The 22314-nt window shown below is 37.7% G+C and overlaps 2 protein-coding genes across 2 annotated transcripts; one reads left to right on the top strand and one right to left on the bottom strand.

Annotated features, from left to right (window-relative positions):
- Nucleotides 1-190: 190 nt before the first annotated feature.
- Nucleotides 191-2860, top strand: LOC144442392 (large ribosomal subunit protein eL33-like). Its single transcript, XM_078131726.1, has 5 exons — nt 191-250; nt 558-604; nt 885-1037; nt 2302-2449; nt 2754-2860. The coding sequence occupies exons 2-5, from the start codon at nt 588-590 to the stop codon at nt 2775-2777; spliced, it is 342 nt and encodes a 113-aa protein (XP_077987852.1). The 5' UTR covers nt 191-250; nt 558-587; the 3' UTR covers nt 2778-2860.
- A 7443-nt stretch (nt 2861-10303) lies between these two features.
- Nucleotides 10304-22108, bottom strand: LOC144442343 (NHL repeat-containing protein 2-like). The gene is made up of 15 exons (XM_078131659.1): nt 21986-22108; nt 20201-20352; nt 19368-19540; nt 19172-19229; nt 18358-18438; nt 17577-17623; nt 16146-16182; nt 15465-15598; nt 14662-14826; nt 14272-14308; nt 13825-13955; nt 13054-13087; nt 12654-12781; nt 12167-12233; nt 10304-11524 (listed from the first exon to the last, which is right to left on the bottom strand). Exons 2-15 carry the CDS (start codon nt 20283-20285, stop codon nt 11385-11387), a joined length of 1317 nt encoding a protein of 438 aa, XP_077987785.1. The 5' UTR covers nt 20286-20352; nt 21986-22108; the 3' UTR covers nt 10304-11384.
- Between the last annotated feature and the right edge of the window lie 206 nt (nt 22109-22314).

Below are 22314 nucleotides of genomic sequence, written 5' to 3'. Positions count from 1 at the left end.
GAAACGATGGCGTAAAAATACATATCTTTTACTTTACAATTTAATTTAATGACAAAATATCTACAAAATTTTCTTTATATGTAGTAAAAAACAAAGATTTACTTTCTATTTAATTATAGACCTTTGTAAACAAAAAATGTAAAATTGCGTCACTGAAAGAGTTGAGCGAGCGCCGCAAACCTACTGGGGAAGTGAAACAACAAACCATCTATCGTTCTTTTACAGAAAGCAGCCATTTTGACCTGCTGTGGTATGTGGTACCCTTCCAAAACTTCTCAATTTTAGAGATATACTATTCCCCATTTCAGTAAATATCCCACTCGAGAGAACTGTTGTTATTCACATATTCTATCGGCACAAGTAAATTTATTATCTGACCCAAAACATTGATAGATGACTTGGATGGTACATGAGGGGTTGTGATCCCACACGATGAAAACAACACTTCACCGGAGATGGGCATGGCATGCAACCTCTACGTTTTACCGTACCAACTTTCCAATTAATTATAACTATGATCAGATACTTACACCTATACATCAATCATTTTCTTTCAGGAACAGCGAGAAGGCTGTAACTTTTAAAAAATGGTGGCGTCGAAGAGGTAAGGGCTGAACAGTGAACGTCAGTTGTTTACAACTTGTATCACGAACATGTGTATAAAGTCGGTAATGCCATATGAAACCCAAACCCATGATTAGTAGATATATTTAGATATTAGTACACAATATTCATAATAATTATCAACTTCATATGTACATGAACATCACAACTTTCGTGAAAAAAGAAGAAAGTGACTAGCTTTCAACTCAAAGTATATAGGATATTCCAGTTATAGGTGTGAGTGAAAGGCAGCTAATATAACTTTGATTTTGTGTTTATAGATTGTATGCCAAAGCAGTGTTCACAGGCTACAGACGTGGTCTAAGAAACCAAAGTGAACATACTGCTCTTCTCAGAATAGATGGTGTCACTAAACGAAAGGAATGTGAATTCTACCTTGGAAAACGATGTGCATATGTATACAAAGCCAAGAAGTAAGTATGTTTGACAAAAATAACCAAAAACAAAAGGGATGAACTGATTCATTCCACTTACTGTTGTCGCATGTTTTTCAGTAGACTTGTCAGTAGCTGCAATAATTGTAGCATGTGCTGTGATTTTGAGGGCTTCTTCGTCTGTTTTTGTGCCTTTTTGCGTTCCGATGTTTTACAACGAATTAGACGAGACAACGTTGAAAATGTGAGCAAGATGTCAGCGTACTGCCCTTTTCAAAATGCTGCATGCATTGCTACATTCGCCGATTTTGATGGAATTGGGGTACCTCTGAACACTTCTTGGGTCTTGAAGGCTCCGTAATTAATGTTGGCGTTAGGAAATGTCTGATTTTTTGCCAGGTAAGGCATAATTTAGCAGAAAAATTTGCACAACTTTTCAGATCTGAATCGGTTCCATCCATTTGCGTTTGCATTACAGGACTTGCAGCGTTTCACTCAGGTTAAACCGGAATGAAAAAAGGCACAAAAACAGACGAAAAAGCCCTCAATATCACAGTAAACGCTACAATTATTGCAGCCAACTTGTCAGATACGTTGTGTTGTTCAGCCCTATCAGGCATCTTAACCACTGCGAGTGCTGGCTGATAGCATTACACGAATGTCGTATCTTACAGACTAGTTTTTCAGCACTAGATTTATTTCAGCTGAATACATGCAAAAGCTTTTTCTGCAGAAATAAGTCAAGCTAACATACTTAACAAGTTGTCATATTTCTGTTGCTGTCAAAGATGTCAACTGTGGCACCAAGTATGGTGGGTTGACTGGATGGGTCATTTACAAGTAGTGTCTACTTGGCCCTTGCACTGTCTACCAAATTAAAGTGTGCCTGACATGTCCTAAGTAACCATTCTGTTAAATTTCTTGTGTGCCAAAATAAATACGACTACAGTATGCAGCTTCAGTAGGAAGTCGTTTTTATATGCCATGTAAAATTTAGGAACATCATGAATGTTCCATGTCATGAAACTGTTTGAAATGATGTCTTTACTTGAAATAGTATATGTCATAAAATATATGAATGATACATGTTAATTTTCAACTTCATTCAATTCCTCGTGTATTTTTCATTCTCGATTTCCAAGGATGTGATATTGTCATTTGATTGCAAATACCAGGGTAGTGCAATTTCACTCCATTATATGGATTGTGTGCAAGAATTGTTTATTTACTTAGTAGAACACAGTAGTTGTCTTGATGCAGGTTTAAAATTGTAATGTTCTCTTCACAACTTTACATCTTTCAGCAAGACAAAAACTCCAGGCAGAGAAAAACCAACAAATGTGCGTGTTATCTGGGGTAAGGTGACCAGGCCTCATGGTAAAAGTGGTGCTGTGAGAGCTAAGTTTAGGAGAAACCTACCATCTAAGGCCATGGGCAAAAGAATCAGAGTTGTAAGTTTACTGTTATTTGTTTGAATTAGTTAGATATCCATTACAATCCAAAACTTGTCTTGGCAAATTAGGTATGTTAGTATCACTCAGACATCAATGTATGCTCTTATATGGTTATAGGGTTCAATTACCAGTTTACTTGTCAATGTCACACTTGTGAATGTTCATTTAGGGGAGGGGGTTTGTCCTAAATGAACAAAGTTCATTTATTGAGTTTATACGGCATTGTGCGATCGTCCCTAAGTGTTAGAAGGTGAATTAACATGATTTTAATATGTTTGTTCTCCCCATTTTTTCTCGATAGATGCTGTACCCATCAAGGATCTAAGTCAAGAACAATTCATCTAGTTTTGACATGTAATTATGTTTCACCAGGGAAGTAAAAAATAAATTTATAAAAGCCACTTAAAACTGTTGTCATGTCTCGTGTGTCTCGTATGTAAAATATGTTATGTACAGATTCAGTGTTCATTATTTGAGTTGTGATCGTGTACTTGTCAAAAGATTGCCACAGTTACCAAGTTTTCATCTCCCCCCCCCCCAAAAAAAAAAATAAAATAGATAAAATTGCAATTGTAAAGAACATATGGTCAAATGAAATACTATTATTTTGCATGTGTTTTAACTCCCAACACTATAAAGGTATAAAGAGAATCCAGATAAGTAAGTTCATGAAATCATGGACTGGAAACCAAAGCACAGAGGCTTCTTACATGTAACTTCGAAAAAGAGCGCCACCAACGGCAGTACAATGCAACAGGTTATGTGTACGATATGCTATACTGAAATGCCATGGTTTTTGGAAATCTAGACATAAATTTGATGGTAATGTTTACATCATTATCTTGATGACCCCAAGGTGTTATATTTTCTGGATAGACCCTGTTACTTTGCCTGTGAAGACAATTACTGGAGTGTGTTCACACCATTACTAGCATAGTCCATAGACCTTTAGGGTAGCCTTATATCTATGTTTCTCATGGACCAACTTACCATATATCTTCAATCCAGTGACGTCATAAAAATATATATGCTCTGTACAGAAGGATAGATAAAAATCCACATTTAATGCATTCTTTAAAAGTGTTACAAGAAATAGAATTTATTCGGGCTGCCCTTACCAGCAAAATGTGCAATCAAAAAGTCTGCTTTGTTTATTTCCATAATCAGTGCTGTAGGTAACCTGTACTAACAGGGATATACGTCTGTTTTATCATATACGTCCCTGGTACTTCATATCTGAAACTATTTTGAATACAGCATAAGAAACTAAGCTGTGGAGAATCGACAACAGACAAGTTATTGTATGTGACTGTCTTGCTGTCAAGACCAACTCGCCCATGCATGGTATATTTCACACTTGGTGTATTTTTGGGTTTTGTCTGTCAAAATTATTCTATCAGTGACATACAGTGTCTTTTATGTTGTTCTTTATTAAACACACACACCCCCCCCACCCCCCGCTGAGATAGACACGTGCAACAATTGTGTCCATTCTGGTTCTGACTGATGATTCTGCACAGCTTAGTTTCTTTCTGCTGTCAACAGACCATGTTTAGATACGTGATGACAAAAAAAATAAGCCGAAAAGTTGTTAAAAGGTATATATAATTTTATTTCACAAGATCGCATTTGTCAGACATCTGATGTGTACAATAGTTTAAGTACATGTATGTAGATACAAATCTGATAAACTCATCAACTTTTTTCAACACAATTATTCGCTGTGTGGACTTGATAGAAAGTCTGGTGGTTTTGGAAAGCATACAACTATTCAGAAATCCCCATGTAGACATCTGACATCAGTGATATGGAGTAATACCAATTTTAGCACACTCTGCATTCAGTTTTCTCCAGGCTTTCCAGCACTCCTGGCAGTGGCAGTCTGTATCACTGTAGAAGCCATCCTTGAGGAAGTTGCGCAATTCCCTGGCATCTCTTCGCATTTCATGTATCTGTGCTGTAGGACTGTCTGTAATACCTGATGAAACAGAATTGTCAACAATTTGAATATGTGTGTCATTTGTACATTTGTTTGTTGGTTTGTTGGCTGATTACTGTTACAGTAACTGTTACATATAGGTTTTCACAAACTGCATTCAATCCCCATCTCGCTCATAAAAAAGACCAAATTATACAGGACAATGGTAGAGGGCGCCCTATTACCCCTATTTATAACATGAGGAGCTACTACCTGCATAGTCTATCTGCTAGACCTCGGATGTCCTTCCGATACAATACGACACACGACCGAACATCGCTATCGAGGATGGAACATCCAAGTGTTCGGGCAAGCCCTCACTGCGAGCCCGAACGTCTAGCAGCAAGACTACTACCTGCATGGCAACTTACTTTTCTATTTCATTATTTTGGCCGTACCATATTTTAGGACGTTTGCAAAATTTTACCAGAGTACTGGAGGTAATCTACTCCTGCTCCCCACCGACAATATTGTACAAGATAATGAAATTTTACCACTTCCCTCCCCTAGGCCTCCCTCCCAATATCAATATTTCGTCATAATAAAAAAACACATCCGAATCATATATTTTTATAGTTTAAGATGGCACATCAAGGTGAAGTATGATAACCGCCTACTCACTCATAGGGGATCCAAACCAATGGTCACTTTCATCAGGGTGGCTCACTTTTAGTTTCTTGTTTGGTGGAGGGAACAACTCTCGTCGAATAGGTTTCTTCTTCATGTCAGGTGTACCATCCCCAACCTCTATGTTTGGTTCTCCTACGTTTATCAGATCAAATGTATTTGGCCAGTGCAGTACATGATTTAACGAGCATTCGCCGTAGAAACATTCTAATGGTGTCGGCAATGGTTGCTTTGCAGTGCTCCAACTTACGCTAGGTCCGTTGAGTGTTTGTTGCATGATCAGGGGTAAAGTCGTATCCTCGTTACTTCTCTCCTCACGAGGTACTCCCAAGAAATCTAGTTCCCAGTCGAAATCATCACATCGTTGTTCACGTTCTATTACATATTCTCCAATAATTTTGGCTAAATCTATGTTCTTGCGTTTGAAAAGTGGTGTAACTTTCTTGTTGACTACCATAGTCGGCGTCTTCCCATCGATAATTTCGTCCAGGCTTGGCGTGAGGGGAGATTTCTTCAACCTGAAGGAGGGAGGCCTCGAAGCTATATCGTTGTTACAGTACTGTTGGGGCTGTCTTTCCCAATATGCCCGTGTTCTCATCGACATGACTGGGCCATCAAAACATGTCTGTCTACACGTGCTTACGAGAGAATATGGTAACATTGGTATTCTTCCCGTGGTATATGTAACGTTTCCATCAGAAAGACGACTCGGTCGCCCTAACTCAAAAACGTTTCTGATGGTCGCATTATTTATCTCCCTAGTACTATTATCCAATACCCCTCTTTCAGACGGAAAACTTGTTTCGCTCCTTGTAGACGAACTGACGGTAACAGTTCGTCCTCCTAAACCAACGTTTTTCACGAAAGATTTGAATTCGTTAAACCGCGGAAAGTTTCCCCTCCTTACTTGAACATATTTCAAAGGGAGTGCAGCTACATTTTCCTGTCTCTCCGAGTGCTGGTTTCGATCAAGACATCTTACTTTCGAGTACTGGATTTCACTTTCAAAAGGGCGGCTGCAATATATAAGCTGTGTTGAAGATGACGTCGCAAACTCTGTCTCGGGGGCTCTAGACGACACAGACAAGGAGGATGAACTTAAGCTTGAGGGAAAACATTTGTCGACATCGTTGCAAAGAGGAAGGCGTCTTATTCGGAAACCCTGATCTCCCAAAGTACATGAGGCCGGTAGCTGTAAGTTCCCAGCGATGTCGACACCCACAATAGCCATACTAGCCAAACAAGTTCTCGCACTAAAACAGTACCCCGACCCGCCAGCAACCACAACTGCACGGGATAGTGTAAAAGTTCAACTTCCAATCTTGCTTGCGCGTACGATGTTTGAAAGATTCTAAATTGGCATCGCGTGTGAAAGTGTGCAGTGAAAACGTAACGTCCGAGTGCGCGTTCCTGAACATCGCGCTATATTTCAGCAAAATCATCCGAGAGCATGCAATACTTTTTCTTTAAATTACGGAATTAGTGGAGTTTTGGACAAATTTAATTAAGTTTGTTGTATGCTAAAAGAATTTTCATTGTATCCATACTCATGTGGCATATGTGGCGTGTACGCTTGACATTGCACGTGCAACTTATAAAATTTAATGATTATCGCGAAAATGATCATCGAAACTTTCCGTTTCACGAGATTTCGTCACGTGGAACCGTGGACACGGGTTACTTTTATATTCTCATATATTTTGTTTAGCAGTTTGAAATCATAATTTTGAATCACAAGTTTTCTAAACAACAGCACATGTATCGTCATATTGTATTTTGTTCAGAATAACATGCATACAACGCACTGAGATTGGCCTACTCCTATGATAGGCTTATATTCTCAGATAGAGTTGAATCGATCTTTTTATCAATAAAACACTATTCTACTGGAAAAACAAACTTTTCCACAGTAACTGTTTCTTGAAGTTCACATGATGAATAAGTCGTTAAATTAAAAAAAAAGAGATTATGTCTTTCCTGCAGATATTACTGAAGAACTGAAGACAAAATAAAACACGTAAGAAATAGTGTACAGATTATGAAATTTTATAAACTTCATTGATTTATTTGTTCGTTTATTGCACTGTGTAACTGTGTCATTCATTCGATGTATATAAAAACTACATCAGAACAAAATACAATTATTATAATAAAAAACAAACTGTAAAAAATAATACATGTATTAAAATGACATTCACATTCTGCCCCTCTATTCCATCACCTAAAAATCCTAGATATTCACAAACTCTGCAAATTTCATACATGCATGTTCATATTTGACTTACAAACTAACCGTTATTGTCATACACTAAGCCACTATATAAATGAAAAATTACCCCACAATTACGCAACAAGATCAGCAACTCACGGAAATGTTCCAATACCAAAAGTACATCATACATTTTGCCGATTTAATTTTAAATATGCTGCTGTAAAACACTGGAACTCCCCCCCCCCCACTTTAAAGAACACCCATAATCGCCATGCATTCAAGACAAATCTTAATTGCGCAATTCCCTGGCATCTCTTCGCATTTCATGTATCTGTGCTGTAGGACTGTCTGTAATACCTGATGAAACAGAATTGTCAACAATTTGAATATGTGTGTCATTTGTACATTTGTTTGTTGGTTTGTTGGCTGATTACTGTTACAGTAACTGTTACATATAGGTTTTCACAAACTGCATTCAATCCCCATCTCGCTCATAAAAAAGACCAAATTATACAGGACAATGGTAGAGGGCGCCCTATTACCCCTATTTATAACATGAGGAGCTACTACCTGCATAGTCTATCTGCTAGACCTCGGATGTCCTTCCGATACAATACGACACACGACCGAACATCGCTATCGAGGATGGAACATCCAAGTGTTCGGGCAAGCCCTCACTGCGAGCCCGAACGTCTAGCAGCAAGACTACTACCTGCATGGCAACTTACTTTTCTATTTCATTATTTTGGCCGTACCATATTTTAGGACGTTTGCAAAATTTTACCAGAGTACTGGAGGTAATCTACTCCTGCTCCCCACCGACAATATTGTACAAGATAATGAAATTTTACCACTTCCCTCCCCTAGGCCTCCCTCCCAATATCAATATTTCGTCATAATAAAAAAACACATCCGAATCATATATTTTTATAGTTTAAGATGGCACATCAAGGTGAAGTATGATAACCGCCTACTCACTCATAGGGGATCCAAACCAATGGTCACTTTCATCAGGGTGGCTCACTTTTAGTTTCTTGTTTGGTGGAGGGAACAACTCTCGTCGAATAGGTTTCTTCTTCATGTCAGGTGTACCATCCCCAACCTCTATGTTTGGTTCTCCTACGTTTATCAGATCAAATGTATTTGGCCAGTGCAGTACATGATTTAACGAGCATTCGCCGTAGAAACATTCTAATGGTGTCGGCAATGGTTGCTTTGCAGTGCTCCAACTTACGCTAGGTCCGTTGAGTGTTTGTTGCATGATCAGGGGTAAAGTCGTATCCTCGTTACTTCTCTCCTCACGAGGTACTCCCAAGAAATCTAGTTCCCAGTCGAAATCATCACATCGTTGTTCACGTTCTATTACATATTCTCCAATAATTTTGGCTAAATCTATGTTCTTGCGTTTGAAAAGTGGTGTAACTTTCTTGTTGACTACCATAGTCGGCGTCTTCCCATCGATAATTTCGTCCAGGCTTGGCGTGAGGGGAGATTTCTTCAACCTGAAGGAGGGAGGCCTCGAAGCTATATCGTTGTTACAGTACTGTTGGGGCTGTCTTTCCCAATATGCCCGTGTTCTCATCGACATGACTGGGCCATCAAAACATGTCTGTCTACACGTGCTTACGAGAGAATATGGTAACATTGGTATTCTTCCCGTGGTATATGTAACGTTTCCATCAGAAAGACGACTCGGTCGCCCTAACTCAAAAACGTTTCTGATGGTCGCATTATTTATCTCCCTAGTACTATTATCCAATACCCCTCTTTCAGACGGAAAACTTGTTTCGCTCCTTGTAGACGAACTGACGGTAACAGTTCGTCCTCCTAAACCAACGTTTTTCACGAAAGATTTGAATTCGTTAAACCGCGGAAAGTTTCCCCTCCTTACTTGAACATATTTCAAAGGGAGTGCAGCTACATTTTCCTGTCTCTCCGAGTGCTGGTTTCGATCAAGACATCTTACTTTCGAGTACTGGATTTCACTTTCAAAAGGGCGGCTGCAATATATAAGCTGTGTTGAAGATGACGTCGCAAACTCTGTCTCGGGGGCTCTAGACGACACAGACAAGGAGGATGAACTTAAGCTTGAGGGAAAACATTTGTCGACATCGTTGCAAAGAGGAAGGCGTCTTATTCGGAAACCCTGATCTCCCAAAGTACATGAGGCCGGTAGCTGTAAGTTCCCAGCGATGTCGACACCCACAATAGCCATACTAGCCAAACAAGTTCTCGCACTAAAACAGTACCCCGACCCGCCAGCAACCACAACTGCACGGGATAGTGTAAAAGTTCAACTTCCAATCTTGCTTGCGCGTACGATGTTTGAAAGATTCTAAATTGGCATCGCGTGTGAAAGTGTGCAGTGAAAACGTAACGTCCGAGTGCGCGTTCCTGAACATCGCGCTATATTTCAGCAAAATCATCCGAGAGCATGCAATACTTTTTCTTTAAATTACGGAATTAGTGGAGTTTTGGACAAATTTAATTAAGTTTGTTGTATGCTAAAAGAATTTTCATTGTATCCATACTCATGTGGCATATGTGGCGTGTACGCTTGACATTGCACGTGCAACTTATAAAATTTAATGATTATCGCGAAAATGATCATCGAAACTTTCCGTTTCACGAGATTTCGTCACGTGGAACCGTGGACACGGGTTACTTTTATATTCTCATATATTTTGTTTAGCAGTTTGAAATCATAATTTTGAATCACAAGTTTTCTAAACAACAGCACATGTATCGTCATATTGTATTTTGTTCAGAATAACATGCATACAACGCACTGAGATTGGCCTACTCCTATGATAGGCTTATATTCTCAGATAGAGTTGAATCGATCTTTTTATCAATAAAACACTATTCTACTGGAAAAACAAACTTTTCCACAGTAACTGTTTCTTGAAGTTCACATGATGAATAAGTCGTTAAATTAAAAAAAAAGAGATTATGTCTTTCCTGCAGATATTACTGAAGAACTGAAGACAAAATAAAACACGTAAGAAATAGTGTACAGATTATGAAATTTTATAAACTTCATTGATTTATTTGTTCGTTTATTGCACTGTGTAACTGTGTCATTCATTCGATGTATATAAAAACTACATCAGAACAAAATTCAATAATAAAAAACAAACTGTAAAAAATAATACATGTATTAAAATGACATTCACATTCTGCCCCTCTATTCCATCACCTAAAAATCCTAGATATTCACAAACTCTGCAAATTTCATACATGCATGTTCATATTTGACTTACAAACTAAACGTTATTGTCATACACTAAGCCACTATATAAATGAAAAATTACCCCACAATTACGCAACAAAATCAGCAACTCACGGAAATGTTCCAATACCAAAAGTACATCATACATTTTGCCAATTCAATTCTAAATATGCTGCTGTAAAACACTGGAACTCTCCCCCCCCCCCCCTACTTTAAAGAACACCCATAATCGCCATGCATTCAAGACAAATCTTAAACACCATATTTTACATATTTGATTCATTTTTTTCCTGTCTTCTGCCTTCCATTGCTGTTTCTTTCATTTTCAGTGCATAGTGTATTGTTCGCACGTCACTTCATTTGATAAGTGTACGCTGTAACTGTATATATATTTATTTTTGTTATTAAGTTAGGACTATGGACTAGATTAGTCCCTAGCGGACTATATCCATGGTCATCACCAGGAATATTTTGCTCTTCTTGTTTTGTTTTCTTTTAGTTTTAGTGTAATTATTAGCTGGAAGTAATTTTGTCAAAAATTGTAGCTGATTGACTTATTTGCTTTTCCTCCTCCTCTTTTTTTCTGTTATGTACCCTTTGTACAATTTCTGGTGAAATAAATAGGAATAGGAACAGTTATGGTTACGTTTTGTGTCTTGAGACCTCGGATCTGTGTTCCGAAGGTTGCCGGACAAAAGCCAAAGGACAATACTCAGTGCCTCAGTTGGAGCGCACTATCACACGTTCCCCGCTATTCTATTGTACCATACCACATTGCACCGAGGACGTATTTATATAAACAGATTCTACGTCCCTGATTGTACATAACATAAACAGCGATGTACACATATCCCGGGAAGGACGTAAATAAATCACTGACACATCAAATTTTGGACATCATTCGACGGCCCTGTCGACGGCATATGCACACTATGACAAGTGCACTGAAGAGTATGAACGTTAATGTAATCAATACCGTTCCCGTATTGCGACTCCCTCTGATGGCAGTGACCACTTTTTCAACTGGAAAATATAAAATTAGATTGTAGATTGGTTTTATTAAGTAGTCTGTAAGGTACGCCGTGATGGGGCGCCCTCTCACATCGGGTCGGTGACACGACTTATGGTTGATGACAAGAGGAAATTGAAAGTTGACAGGATTGTTTATAGAAAATGCAAACAGAAAGGAATAGACGATCGAAAAGGGAACATTATATGCAAACAGATCTGTGCAATGGATAATAATAGGATTGTAACATGATTTGCACAAGATACATAAAGAAATATATATAGTTTTGGGGAAAATGTGCATGGATTGTGCGCAATCAGTGTGTGTACGGTAACAAAAACGTTGTGTGAGATGTAAATTGAAACTCTATACTCTCTCTAGTTTGGTGGTACATGTATATATCAGATGTAAATTGAAACTCTATACTCTCTCTAGTTTGGTGGTACATGTATATATCAGATGTAAATTGAAACTCTACACTCTTTCTAGTTTGGTGGTACATGTATATATCAGATGTAAATTGAAACTCTATACTCTCTCTAGTTTGGTGGTACATGTATATATCAGATGTAAATTGAAACTCTATACTCTCTCTAGTTTGGTGGTACGTAGCAAAATACTAGTAGTATATCAAGGTCTTCTAATGATTTACTTACTTGTCATAGTGCCTGGTGGTGACACCTTGGAACCAATTGCACTTATACTGCGTACAAGGTGATTATACTGCAATTGTAAAATATCAAGTAAATGTATAGATAAGACATATGAAGCTTACAGGTCAAAACAAAGGTACACTAGTGCTAAATTATATGATTAGAGAGAGAGCAATGGACGATTGATCCATCGTATGAGCCATTTTCCTCAAATTTGATAATGCAAAAATAAATCATTAAAAAGAGTTGTAAAATATAATATAATAAAGTGAATGAATGTATGTTTCCATCGCTCTATATATTTTACCGGCCATGAATGAATTAATACATTTTTATTTTTTTCAACTTCTTTTTTATTCATAGCATTTGTGATGTTTTTTGTCCCGAATGAAGCACCATGCTGGAGGTTTAAAGTAATTTTAGACTTATTTATGATTGTACTACATCTTTCGAAGTCATTACCAAACCAGTGTTTAGTTTTGAAACTCACCTGGTCTGTTATGTAAATTATTTTATTTTCTTCATCATACGTCATCCCTGTTGGGTGAAAGAAAGATGCCTCCTCGCCCTCACCGTCAGACCTTCCTTGTTTCCCGCCAACAAAGAGTTTAACTTCCCCTAGTTATAATGTAAACGAACAATTGGCGTCATAATAAATAACAGTTTGCATGCGAAGAAAATATAACTTAGCTTTTGGTGATCAGAAGAGAAAACACTATGTAGTTGCATATAGTTATAATGCGTTGTTTTCTGACGATTGTTATAGATTCATTACAACGTGTGAATTCAAAATATTACATCGCATTCAGTGTGGTATTCATTTATCATTGGACACCTGTTTTAAAAAAAAAAAAACCACATGGGACGATGAGTGAAGTGTCACTTCCTACCTTGTTCCGAGACTGTCCGAATACAGTGGTTACTCTGCAAATGTAAATGTAAAGAACACGGTGAACAAGTTCGGTTGAAATATTTGAAAATGTTAACAAAAGTTTTTACAATAATTCGAGTTGACTACAGGTCAAGGTACGTATAGAGTTGACCATTTGTATTGTAACAAATTTAGTGAAATTGTATGGATATTTAGTTATTTATTAACCACCCAACAGGCATTGCCCAATAACAGGAGGAAAGTTCAGTGTTAATGCAGGAGGAAACCGGAGTACCCGGGGAAAACCTGCGTTGTTCGGTAGAGTCAAAGACAACATACTAACTGGATAACTACTAGTATTCGTAGACTTACCGTGGCAAATTTCTCGATAAAAGTACACTAACTTGGGATTTTACCGATTTCTGGCAAAGGGTTTGATTTGAGCATATCGTTATCAAATCTAAAAGTGCTGTGTCTTGACTGATTGATTGATTGATTGATTGATTGATTGATTGATTGATTGATTGATTGATTGATTGATTGATTGATTGATTGATTGATTGATTTAATAAAACAATTTCGCAGTTTCACTCATGTACTACATATGCCGACACTGTCAAAGAGCGGCGTTTTCAAAGAGAAAAACTTTAACGTTTACTTAAAAACGACGATGAGTAGGTTGTACTGTACAGTGATCTCGGTTGTAAGAACGACCGTGGTGGGAGTTATGTACAGATTCTGCCATAAGACAGATTAGTACGTATTGCACTATTCTGATAATCGTACTTACGAATTCCACTACGTATAGAATGTTGTAATCAGTATCGTATACCATTCCTTCAGGGTATTCAAACATTGCCTGTGTTCCTATACCATCAATAAACCCAGGTTTTCCACTACCAGCCAATGTTGTTACCATGTCTTGAAATCAAGATATATATTATATACACATCAAATAATGTCACTGAATTATAAACAAGAATGAATATACTCCAACCGTTGCTAGGCGGTCTCGTGAGATCTCGCCACTAGTGGAATATCCCTTACTACATGTAGATATAGTGGTCTGAAATACTAGTAACGGAAAAGTGAGACATAACTTAGCTGTCTATACTAACAACTAGGATTACACACTGGTGTACATGCCTAACATAGATAAGTGTTCAAATCTGACGTCAGAGGGTATGTTTATCAGTCTAATAGTTGTTAAAATAGCGTAGTTATTCAAGAAACTTACTGTTCTCCAAGTTGATTATTCTAATGACATGGTTATACTGTGAATAGAAAGAGGAATATGTTGTAAGCGTTTTATATGTATGTATAATCTACTAGTACGTAATACAGTGTAATCAATTCAAAAAACCACTGATAATTCGTGTTTCTTTTCAGTACTAAGGGTTGAAAATCGTCGTAAATGATCAAATCAAACTTCAGCTGAAAGTAAAAGAATTGAAATGTACATGATTAGTATGAAAATTGTAACATTGTGGCGTATCGTTCATTTATTCAGGACTCAGACCACTAAAATGTCAGTGGTCTGAGTTCAGGACAACTTTTTAAATTGCGCTGGTCAGACAACTGTTTTGACAGCTAGCCGTAATCCGACAAGTGTCATTGATGAACTTACGTGGTCAGCTATGAATAGCCTATAGCCGTTTGGATCGATGGTAACACCAGCTGGGTGATAGAAAGTAGCATACTTTCCTATACCATTCTTCAATCCTTTGGATCCACCAGCTAGTGTAGTCACTTCACCATCTGGTAAACTGACTTCCCTTATAGCGTGGTTATCCTGAATACAAGATGAGTACGGTTTGTTTAGATACATGGTCCTATCACTGTACACAGGGACATCGCTAACAATTAGTACACCCAGTAATTTCACTAAGAAAATACATTCTTCGCAATGATGTGCTAAAAATACCCACGTTGCCATGTATAAGCTTTAACCTTCAAGTTTGACGTCACCTAACGTTAAGTTGTCTATTTTTTAAATGTAACGACAGCGCATCTTAGGTAGACTTATTTTAGTTTCAACTCACTAAACATATTTACCATTAAAGTTTAATATTCTCACTTTGCCATTATATTTTTTTTTGTAAAGCTTACTTCTAGAAATAGTCTGATATAATTATGATATATGAGTATATGAACATTTTCGCAAGCCAGAAAACATATTTCTGCTAAAGCAACGGTGCCGTAAAGAGGCCTGTAGACGGTGCCGTAAAGAGACGGTGCCGTAAAGAGGCCTGTGCTTTACGACGTTGTGAAATAATCGTACATGTTGATGAAACACAAAGCACCGACACGAGTTGACATTTTTTCCCCATTCATTGTGCCGAGTCCTTGTCATAGACACGCATTATCTCATAGGAGTCAGCGATTAACCATTATGTATAGATAACGAATGTTTAGTATCACAAAACTTACCGTGTCTGCTACAAATAACCTGTCTTTATGGACGTGATCTACAGCCACAGCCTGTGGATTGTTAAATGCGGCATTTGTTTGTTTTCCATCTATCAACGCTTCTTTACCACTTCCGACAAAAGTAGTTACCTTTCCTGTGTAGACGTGGATTTGAATGTATGATTATAACATGTTGCAGTAGTGCGCACGCACGCACAAGCACACACACACACACACATACACACACACACACACACACTCTCACACACTCTCACACACATATATAATGTACATACACATATATTAAATATGACTATAAAACTTTAAAGACTTACTACTATTGCTACATTGTATCACTTAGTACTTAGCTGGACACTGAAAAGTCTCACTATTAAAAACTCGTGTTATCGTCTTCTGCTATATTTTCTTTGGGTGAGCTATCTTCAACTGATTCGGGTTAAAATGTAACAATTTTGTCAGGCCAGACGATACAATGTAGTAATGGTAGTGAAGATTTTGTCGTGCAAAACGACGTAAAGTTCCACGTTAACTTGCTATAATATATTGTAGAACACAATTCTTTTGATAATTATATATCTCTGCCAAGAAATGTCAACGGATTGGAAAGCTTAAATCTCAGAATATCTTACACGATATCTAAATTATCAAAAGGATAGTTGCAGTTATAATCACGTGACTTACCTGTGTCAACATCTATAGTTCTTATTCGATGATTTGCCTACAAATAGATCAAACAAATGTATATATGCATGTTGTTAGTCAAAGACAATTTAGAATTGTATGCTAAACTTAGCTGTAGCTGTACGTTTCGAGTGTCTAGCTACACTTACACGACGTGTAGCTGTACGTGTGAGTGTCTAGCTACACTTACATGACGTGTAGCTGTACGTGTCAGTGTCTAGCTACACTTACACGACGTGTAGCTGTACGTGTGAGTGTCTAGCTACACTTACATGACGTGTAGCTGTACACGTGAGTGTCTAGCTACACTTACACGACGTGTAGCTGTACACGTGAGTGTCTAGCTACACTTACACGACGTGTAGCTGTACACGTGAGTGTCTAGCTACACTTACACGACGTGTAGCTGTACGTGTGAGTGTCTAGCTACACTTACACGACGTATAGCTGTACGTGTCAGTGTCTAGCTACACTTCCATGACGTGTAGCTGTACGTGCGAGTGTCTAGCTACACTTATATGACGTGTAGCTGTACGTGCGAGTGTCTAGCTTCACTTATACATATGTAGCAGCTGTACGTGCGAGTGCCATGAACTTTGCGATATTAGTAATTTGTAGGCTTATGCGATAAAACAATTACTGTATAACTTTTGTCGTGTCGTTAGTAGTTGCAATATTGGCAAATTTTCAAATGATATATGCAAAGTCCTCGTACTATTGCGTACCGAAATGATTGGTCCACTGACTTGGGGGATAAATTATCGAATGAAACATTTCTATCATTTCAACTAATACTTTGGGACAGTTACCCATTCAATAGTCGCCTTTGTCCAATATAATCTTAAAATTGACAGCGTAAACCCCTCTTTTGCTCAATTTTTCGACGTATATTTAGTGATACGTATATATCTGTGATCTCTTTTTCATTGGGTGATTGACGCTCTATAAGTAAAATATCAACCAGGCACCATTAATTTGATTCTTTGTTTGCCGTCTGTGTATAGGTATAGGTTTGTCGGTAGAATAGGGAACTTGCAATCCAGACTGACCATGCTCAGACGGAAAGGACTATGGGATTATCTGTGGTTATCGTAAAATATCTTATCTGGAGCTACCAATGAAATAAACCTCCCACACTGGTCAAGCTAAATATGAATTGGTCATTCGTGGTTATAAACAATTTAACAACATTGTTTACAATACTAATTGATTATTATTTATCATCACATTTCCTATGATGCAACATTCAACATGGTGGGTTTACAAGTTCCCTATTAGAAGAAAACAAATTTCGTTTTGCTAATTATGTACTGATCCGTGATACAAGTCGTATTATCTTTTTATTGGGCTGGCCATATTGTTGATCACATGTACATGTTTCACTGATACAATGAGAAATTAGGCAAGTTTAGCGATACGTGGTCAACTTACACTGTCACAGACAAAAAGAGTTCTTGTTTTTCGATGCATGGACATGCCTGAAAGAAATTATTGATAACATTGATTTATGTGTATTTAATTGTGACATCGTCTTCAAAAAAAAGGTTGACAATACTTATATGATTAGAAATAGTCAAATCATTCACATTTCTCCCCCTTCACCCCTCCATTTCCGTGGAAGGATAACAATACTTACGTCATTAGAAATAGCCAAACCATTCACCCCCCCCCCCCTTTCCAACATTGGCGTAAATTTCAGACCAAGGTGGTCTGAGCGTAAAATGTATCATTAGTTAACATTGGATTGCAGAAACAACTTGAAGTAACCGATTGCAACTGGTTGATTTCCTTCTGAATTTGGTTGACGTGGTGATAGTAAAATGTCACTAAAGACGGTGATTATGCAGCATTGAATCAAAGCACAGACCACTAAATACAGTGGTCTGAGATCAAAGCTAACACGATTCCAGTTTAACTATGACTTTCAAATATTCCTACGTTGAGCATATTCGCCAATATCATGATATTCACAAATATTTATATATATATATATATATATATATATATAGAATATAAATATATAGAATATATTTATATATATATATATAGAATCACATATGATGACCAAGACTAAAACATTAAGTATCTCACTAGACTGTAACTTAGTGTAAGATACGTCGTGACGTTTCACCCTCACCGGCCTCCTCTCACAGGGGTTGGCCGATGTTTGAGGGCGCCCCGTCGCGGCGTACCTTACATACTAGTATCTCACCTGCAGGATGGTGAAACTTGGCATTTTCTCCAATACCATCTTCGTACCCTTGTAAAGACCCAGCTAATGTTGTCACGTGTCCTGTATGCATGTACGGGAAAAGGAGTCGTCTGCCATCATATTTTACATTTTCCAAATATTAATGTTCTATTTGACTGTGGCCAGATTTTACGTGGGGGGGGGGGGCTAGGGAGAAATTGGAGTGGTATGAAAAACGTTGGGATTGGAAGAGTGGTATCAAAAAAATTGAAGTTCAAAGGAGGAGGGGAGCTATGATTTTATGAATGTGTAATAATGGGGAATAGGGGACAGATGATAAAAACTACCTTCAGGAGCAGTCATTTACCTTATATGTTTGCAAAAATGAGCTTGGGATAGTGGGGCTGCGAAATGTATTTGTCTCCTCAGCCCCCCCCCCCTTCCCCGCACCGTAAATTCTAACCACCGTCTTACTCTAAAACATTTAATTAATGAATAACATAATAAATTGTGATAATTTTATACACTCATGTCATGGTTGCCTATAGCATATCTGTTGCTTGATGATTCAAATTTTGTAAGTTGCGTTCGTAATAATGTATCATTTTCAGTACTTCACGAGTATATAAAATCATTAAATTCTTTGCTAAATATTGTTGAACTGGTGGAAGGAAAATAAATACTCAGAGTCGATCACATAATTTAATTTACCGATTTCCACACTATTTGTAGGATGTCTTTACTAAATTCTCGCTACCTGCAATAAGTGCGCCACCTTACGTCAGGTGAGAGAAATGCGTTCACATTCCGTCGACTACTAGATTGACGTACGTACCTGTTTTAATATCAACCTTTCTAATGCGGTCATCAGCTCTCGCAGATCCAGAACACCCCTGAAAATATAAACCAATATAGTTATCAATTTAGTGGATCATTTCAAATGTATTTTCTAAGCGAACAATCTACCCTTCACGATAGCTAATATATTCAGAGTGATACATTATACAACATACATAGACTACTATACTCACACAGTCAGCTACGTAGAGAACTTTTCCGATGGGGTCGTACGCAATGCCCCATGGGTAATGGAATCTTGCACTAGTTGTTTTGCCATCTTTAGAACCCGTATAAGCCTCCGTACATTTATTCAAACGCTTGCCAGTACCAATGTCAACTCCTCCTGCAACAGTTGCGACCATCCCTGCAATAATGGAATGTCCAGTTCGTCAAGAGTGTGAGAGAGTTCTTACTTGTAAGGGACTTTATACATTTTTTTATATCGTCGATCAAAATTGACTTTCTTTTTTTTCTTCTTTGAAATCTTTCTTTTTGAAAATCGGTCACCAGGTTAGGTCCGAAATATTTTTTTTCGGTTGTAAATTTATTTATTTATTTATTTATTTGTTTGTTTATTCATTCATTCATTCATTCATTCATTCATTTACCCATCCATCGATCTATGTCTATCTATTTGTCTACCATCTGTGCATTCGTCCATTAATGATTCATTCATTCATTCATTCACTCACTCTTACGCTGGGTAGCGAGTGATTATACTGTGCATTATATAGTATAAGCGGACCAACAAGTGGTCCTTTCAGACTAGTGTCATTTCATTGTTGTCTCCTGGTACCTGTTTTATCTTCTTTGTATTGTACCATGTTACATGTCATGTTATTATGATTCTGTGCTTTATTTCATGTGTACAGAACATGTGTACATTTCAGTTTACATTGAACTCATCTGAATAAGCAGTGGCGGTGGTTGTATGCTCTTTTTCATGTGTACATAACATGTGTACATTACAATTTACATTGAACCTCAGACAACAAACAGTGTGGTCCGAGATCATTGAACTCACCTGAATAAGCAGTGGCGGCGGATATCAGCCATCCTGTAACGACTATTTGCAGAGCAAAACGAGGGGATACGTAGTTGTAGAACATAGTTACTATGGAAACTCTAGGTACGAAATACTTGGTCGCCAACTTCAAAAACACTGTCAAACATGAACTAAGCAAAAGAACAATACAATACAATATAGTTAATACCTTGAAACTGTAAATTGGAAACGAATGCGATGCTCCGGTCCGTCTGCTACGGACCTTGATCACGCAATGGTTTTTGTTATTCTGTGTTAATGTTTCTCTCCCAACTGACAAAACAATAGATGGTAGTTTGTACCATAGACCCTCCACCCTATGTTTGTACTTACTAGTAGTATTAACTACTGATAATCTACTGTTGCATCATGGGAGTGTGCAGTACTGCAACCGAGAAGGTTCATGATATCACAAATCAATTTTGATTTACATGTAAACAAAGAAGAAAAATTATTTCGCAGCCCCCCCCCCCCTTTGCGCTTTCAAAAAATGTCTCCCCCCCCCCCCCCATTGAACCCAAGTATATTCCGAGTCGTAGCCCCCCTCCCGGCTACACATATTTTAATGTGTGATTATACAATGCCCCCCCCCCCCAACTCCAGAGATGTACAGTATGGTAATTTTTAAATTTTTATGCCATTTTTTAATTTACTCAGTAAACGACCGCTCCTGGGGTTTAATTTGGTTCAAATCATGAGCACAATATTTCGGGACCCCCCTTTCAGACCATCAGAATTTCATGGGACTCTAAAAAAAATTCATGCCCCCCCCCCCAGTAAATTTTGACGTTTGTCTGAAATCACAAGTAATTGTACGTGATGCACAATCATGAAATGACTCTCCAGAACCCATAGTTTATGAACATGTCTATATCCGGAAGTGGCGATCTCCTTTTAAACAAAGGAAATAGAACAATGCACATTGTAGTGAGATATAATTATAAATTTACATATATGAATACATTAAAATAGAATCAATTCTATAAGTACGCTTAGTAATATTTACAATAGATTTATTGGAAAGGTTTTACCAATACTTTCATGCTATGATACTTTCGTTTTCTACAGCGCAATATTGACTAAGGAAAATCCCAGAGCTATTGAATTTAGTATTTACATGTAAAGAAAGTTAGTCAGTATAGCTAACCATGGAAGTATATCCCCTTTCAGTACCTCCATGATCAACCAGTTTCACAGAAATGTATCGTTACAACCATAGGGGCACGTATGACGGCTTAGCCTCGGATTGTTGTTTTCCTATGGAAAATATCATACGAAACCTGCTACTACAAATGTATCAATATACACTCTATAGTAAAAGATTTCTCCATAAAGGTAGGGGCAATATATTCAAGTAAAAATGTTGTTATACTAGTATTTAGCATGTAGAGAAGGGAAACAACAATCTACGAAATACTACGCGCCCCTGTGGTTAAAAACCGGAAGTGGTGAAACGACTATCCAACAAGCATGACAAGTTACACTGAAATAGAACGAAATGTGAGAACCATGAAATGGCTGGACCGTGACTGTTGTGACATTCCCACGAACCAGAACATAACGTAGATTATTATAGTTACCAGTGCCGTAAAGAGGACAGTTATTTACGACGACAGGTTAGAACTGTGACGAATAAAAAAATACATGGAATATACCCTCAATAGACAGGGAAGAAGTTATCTGTGTGTAAATACCGTTGAAGGTCAAATTCATACAATTGAAACTGGTATAAACATGACAAGAGCAGTTGGGTGGAATACTCACGATTTCGGTGACTTGCTGTAAGTGGTCTGAGCTCCAGTGAAACACCATTCAAATAGAGCCAGTGAATGTACAATGTTAGAATATGATAATTTACATACATTTACATACTTATACCATCGTGTGTGAATCGTACTTGAAGTAGGCCAAACCAGAGACCCTCCACCCACGCTAGATGTCTGTGCAGTAACTGAACTGCAATGAGGGCAGTATACACAATGTGCTATACAGTATCAACACATGGTAACAGACGAATAGTTATTTTTTCTCGCGATTTTCCGGATTTCTAATATAATTTTCATATTTCTCTATTTCAAATAAAGTTTTAATTG

This window comes from Glandiceps talaboti, chromosome 11 (genome assembly GCF_964340395.1).
Source record: "Glandiceps talaboti chromosome 11, keGlaTala1.1, whole genome shotgun sequence".
NCBI lineage: Eukaryota > Metazoa > Hemichordata > Enteropneusta > Spengelidae > Glandiceps > Glandiceps talaboti.
The sequence above is the reverse complement of the archived record's forward strand: the minus strand, read 5'-3'. Positions and strand labels throughout refer to the sequence as shown.

Excerpts from the sequence above, each read along its gene's own strand:
- LOC144442392 (XM_078131726.1), top strand. Across the intron at positions 1,038-2,301 it reads TATGTATACAAAGCCAAGAA|CAAGACAAAAACTCCAGGCA; the intron begins GTAAGTATGTTT and ends TACATCTTTCAG. Across the intron at positions 2,450-2,753 it reads TGGGCAAAAGAATCAGAGTT|ATGCTGTACCCATCAAGGAT; the intron begins GTAAGTTTACTG and ends TTTTCTCGATAG.
- LOC144442343 (XM_078131659.1), bottom strand. The coding sequence starts at position 20,285 with ATGTTCTACAACTACGTATCCCCTCGTTTTGCTCTGCAAATAGTCGTT. Across the intron at positions 14,827-15,464 it reads GGTTATTTGTAGCAGACACG|GATAACCACGCTATAAGGGA; the intron begins GTAAGTTTTGTG and ends TCTTGTATTCAG. Across the intron at positions 13,956-14,271 it reads AATAATCAACTTGGAGAACA|ACATGGTAACAACATTGGCT; the intron begins GTAAGTTTCTTG and ends CTTGATTTCAAG.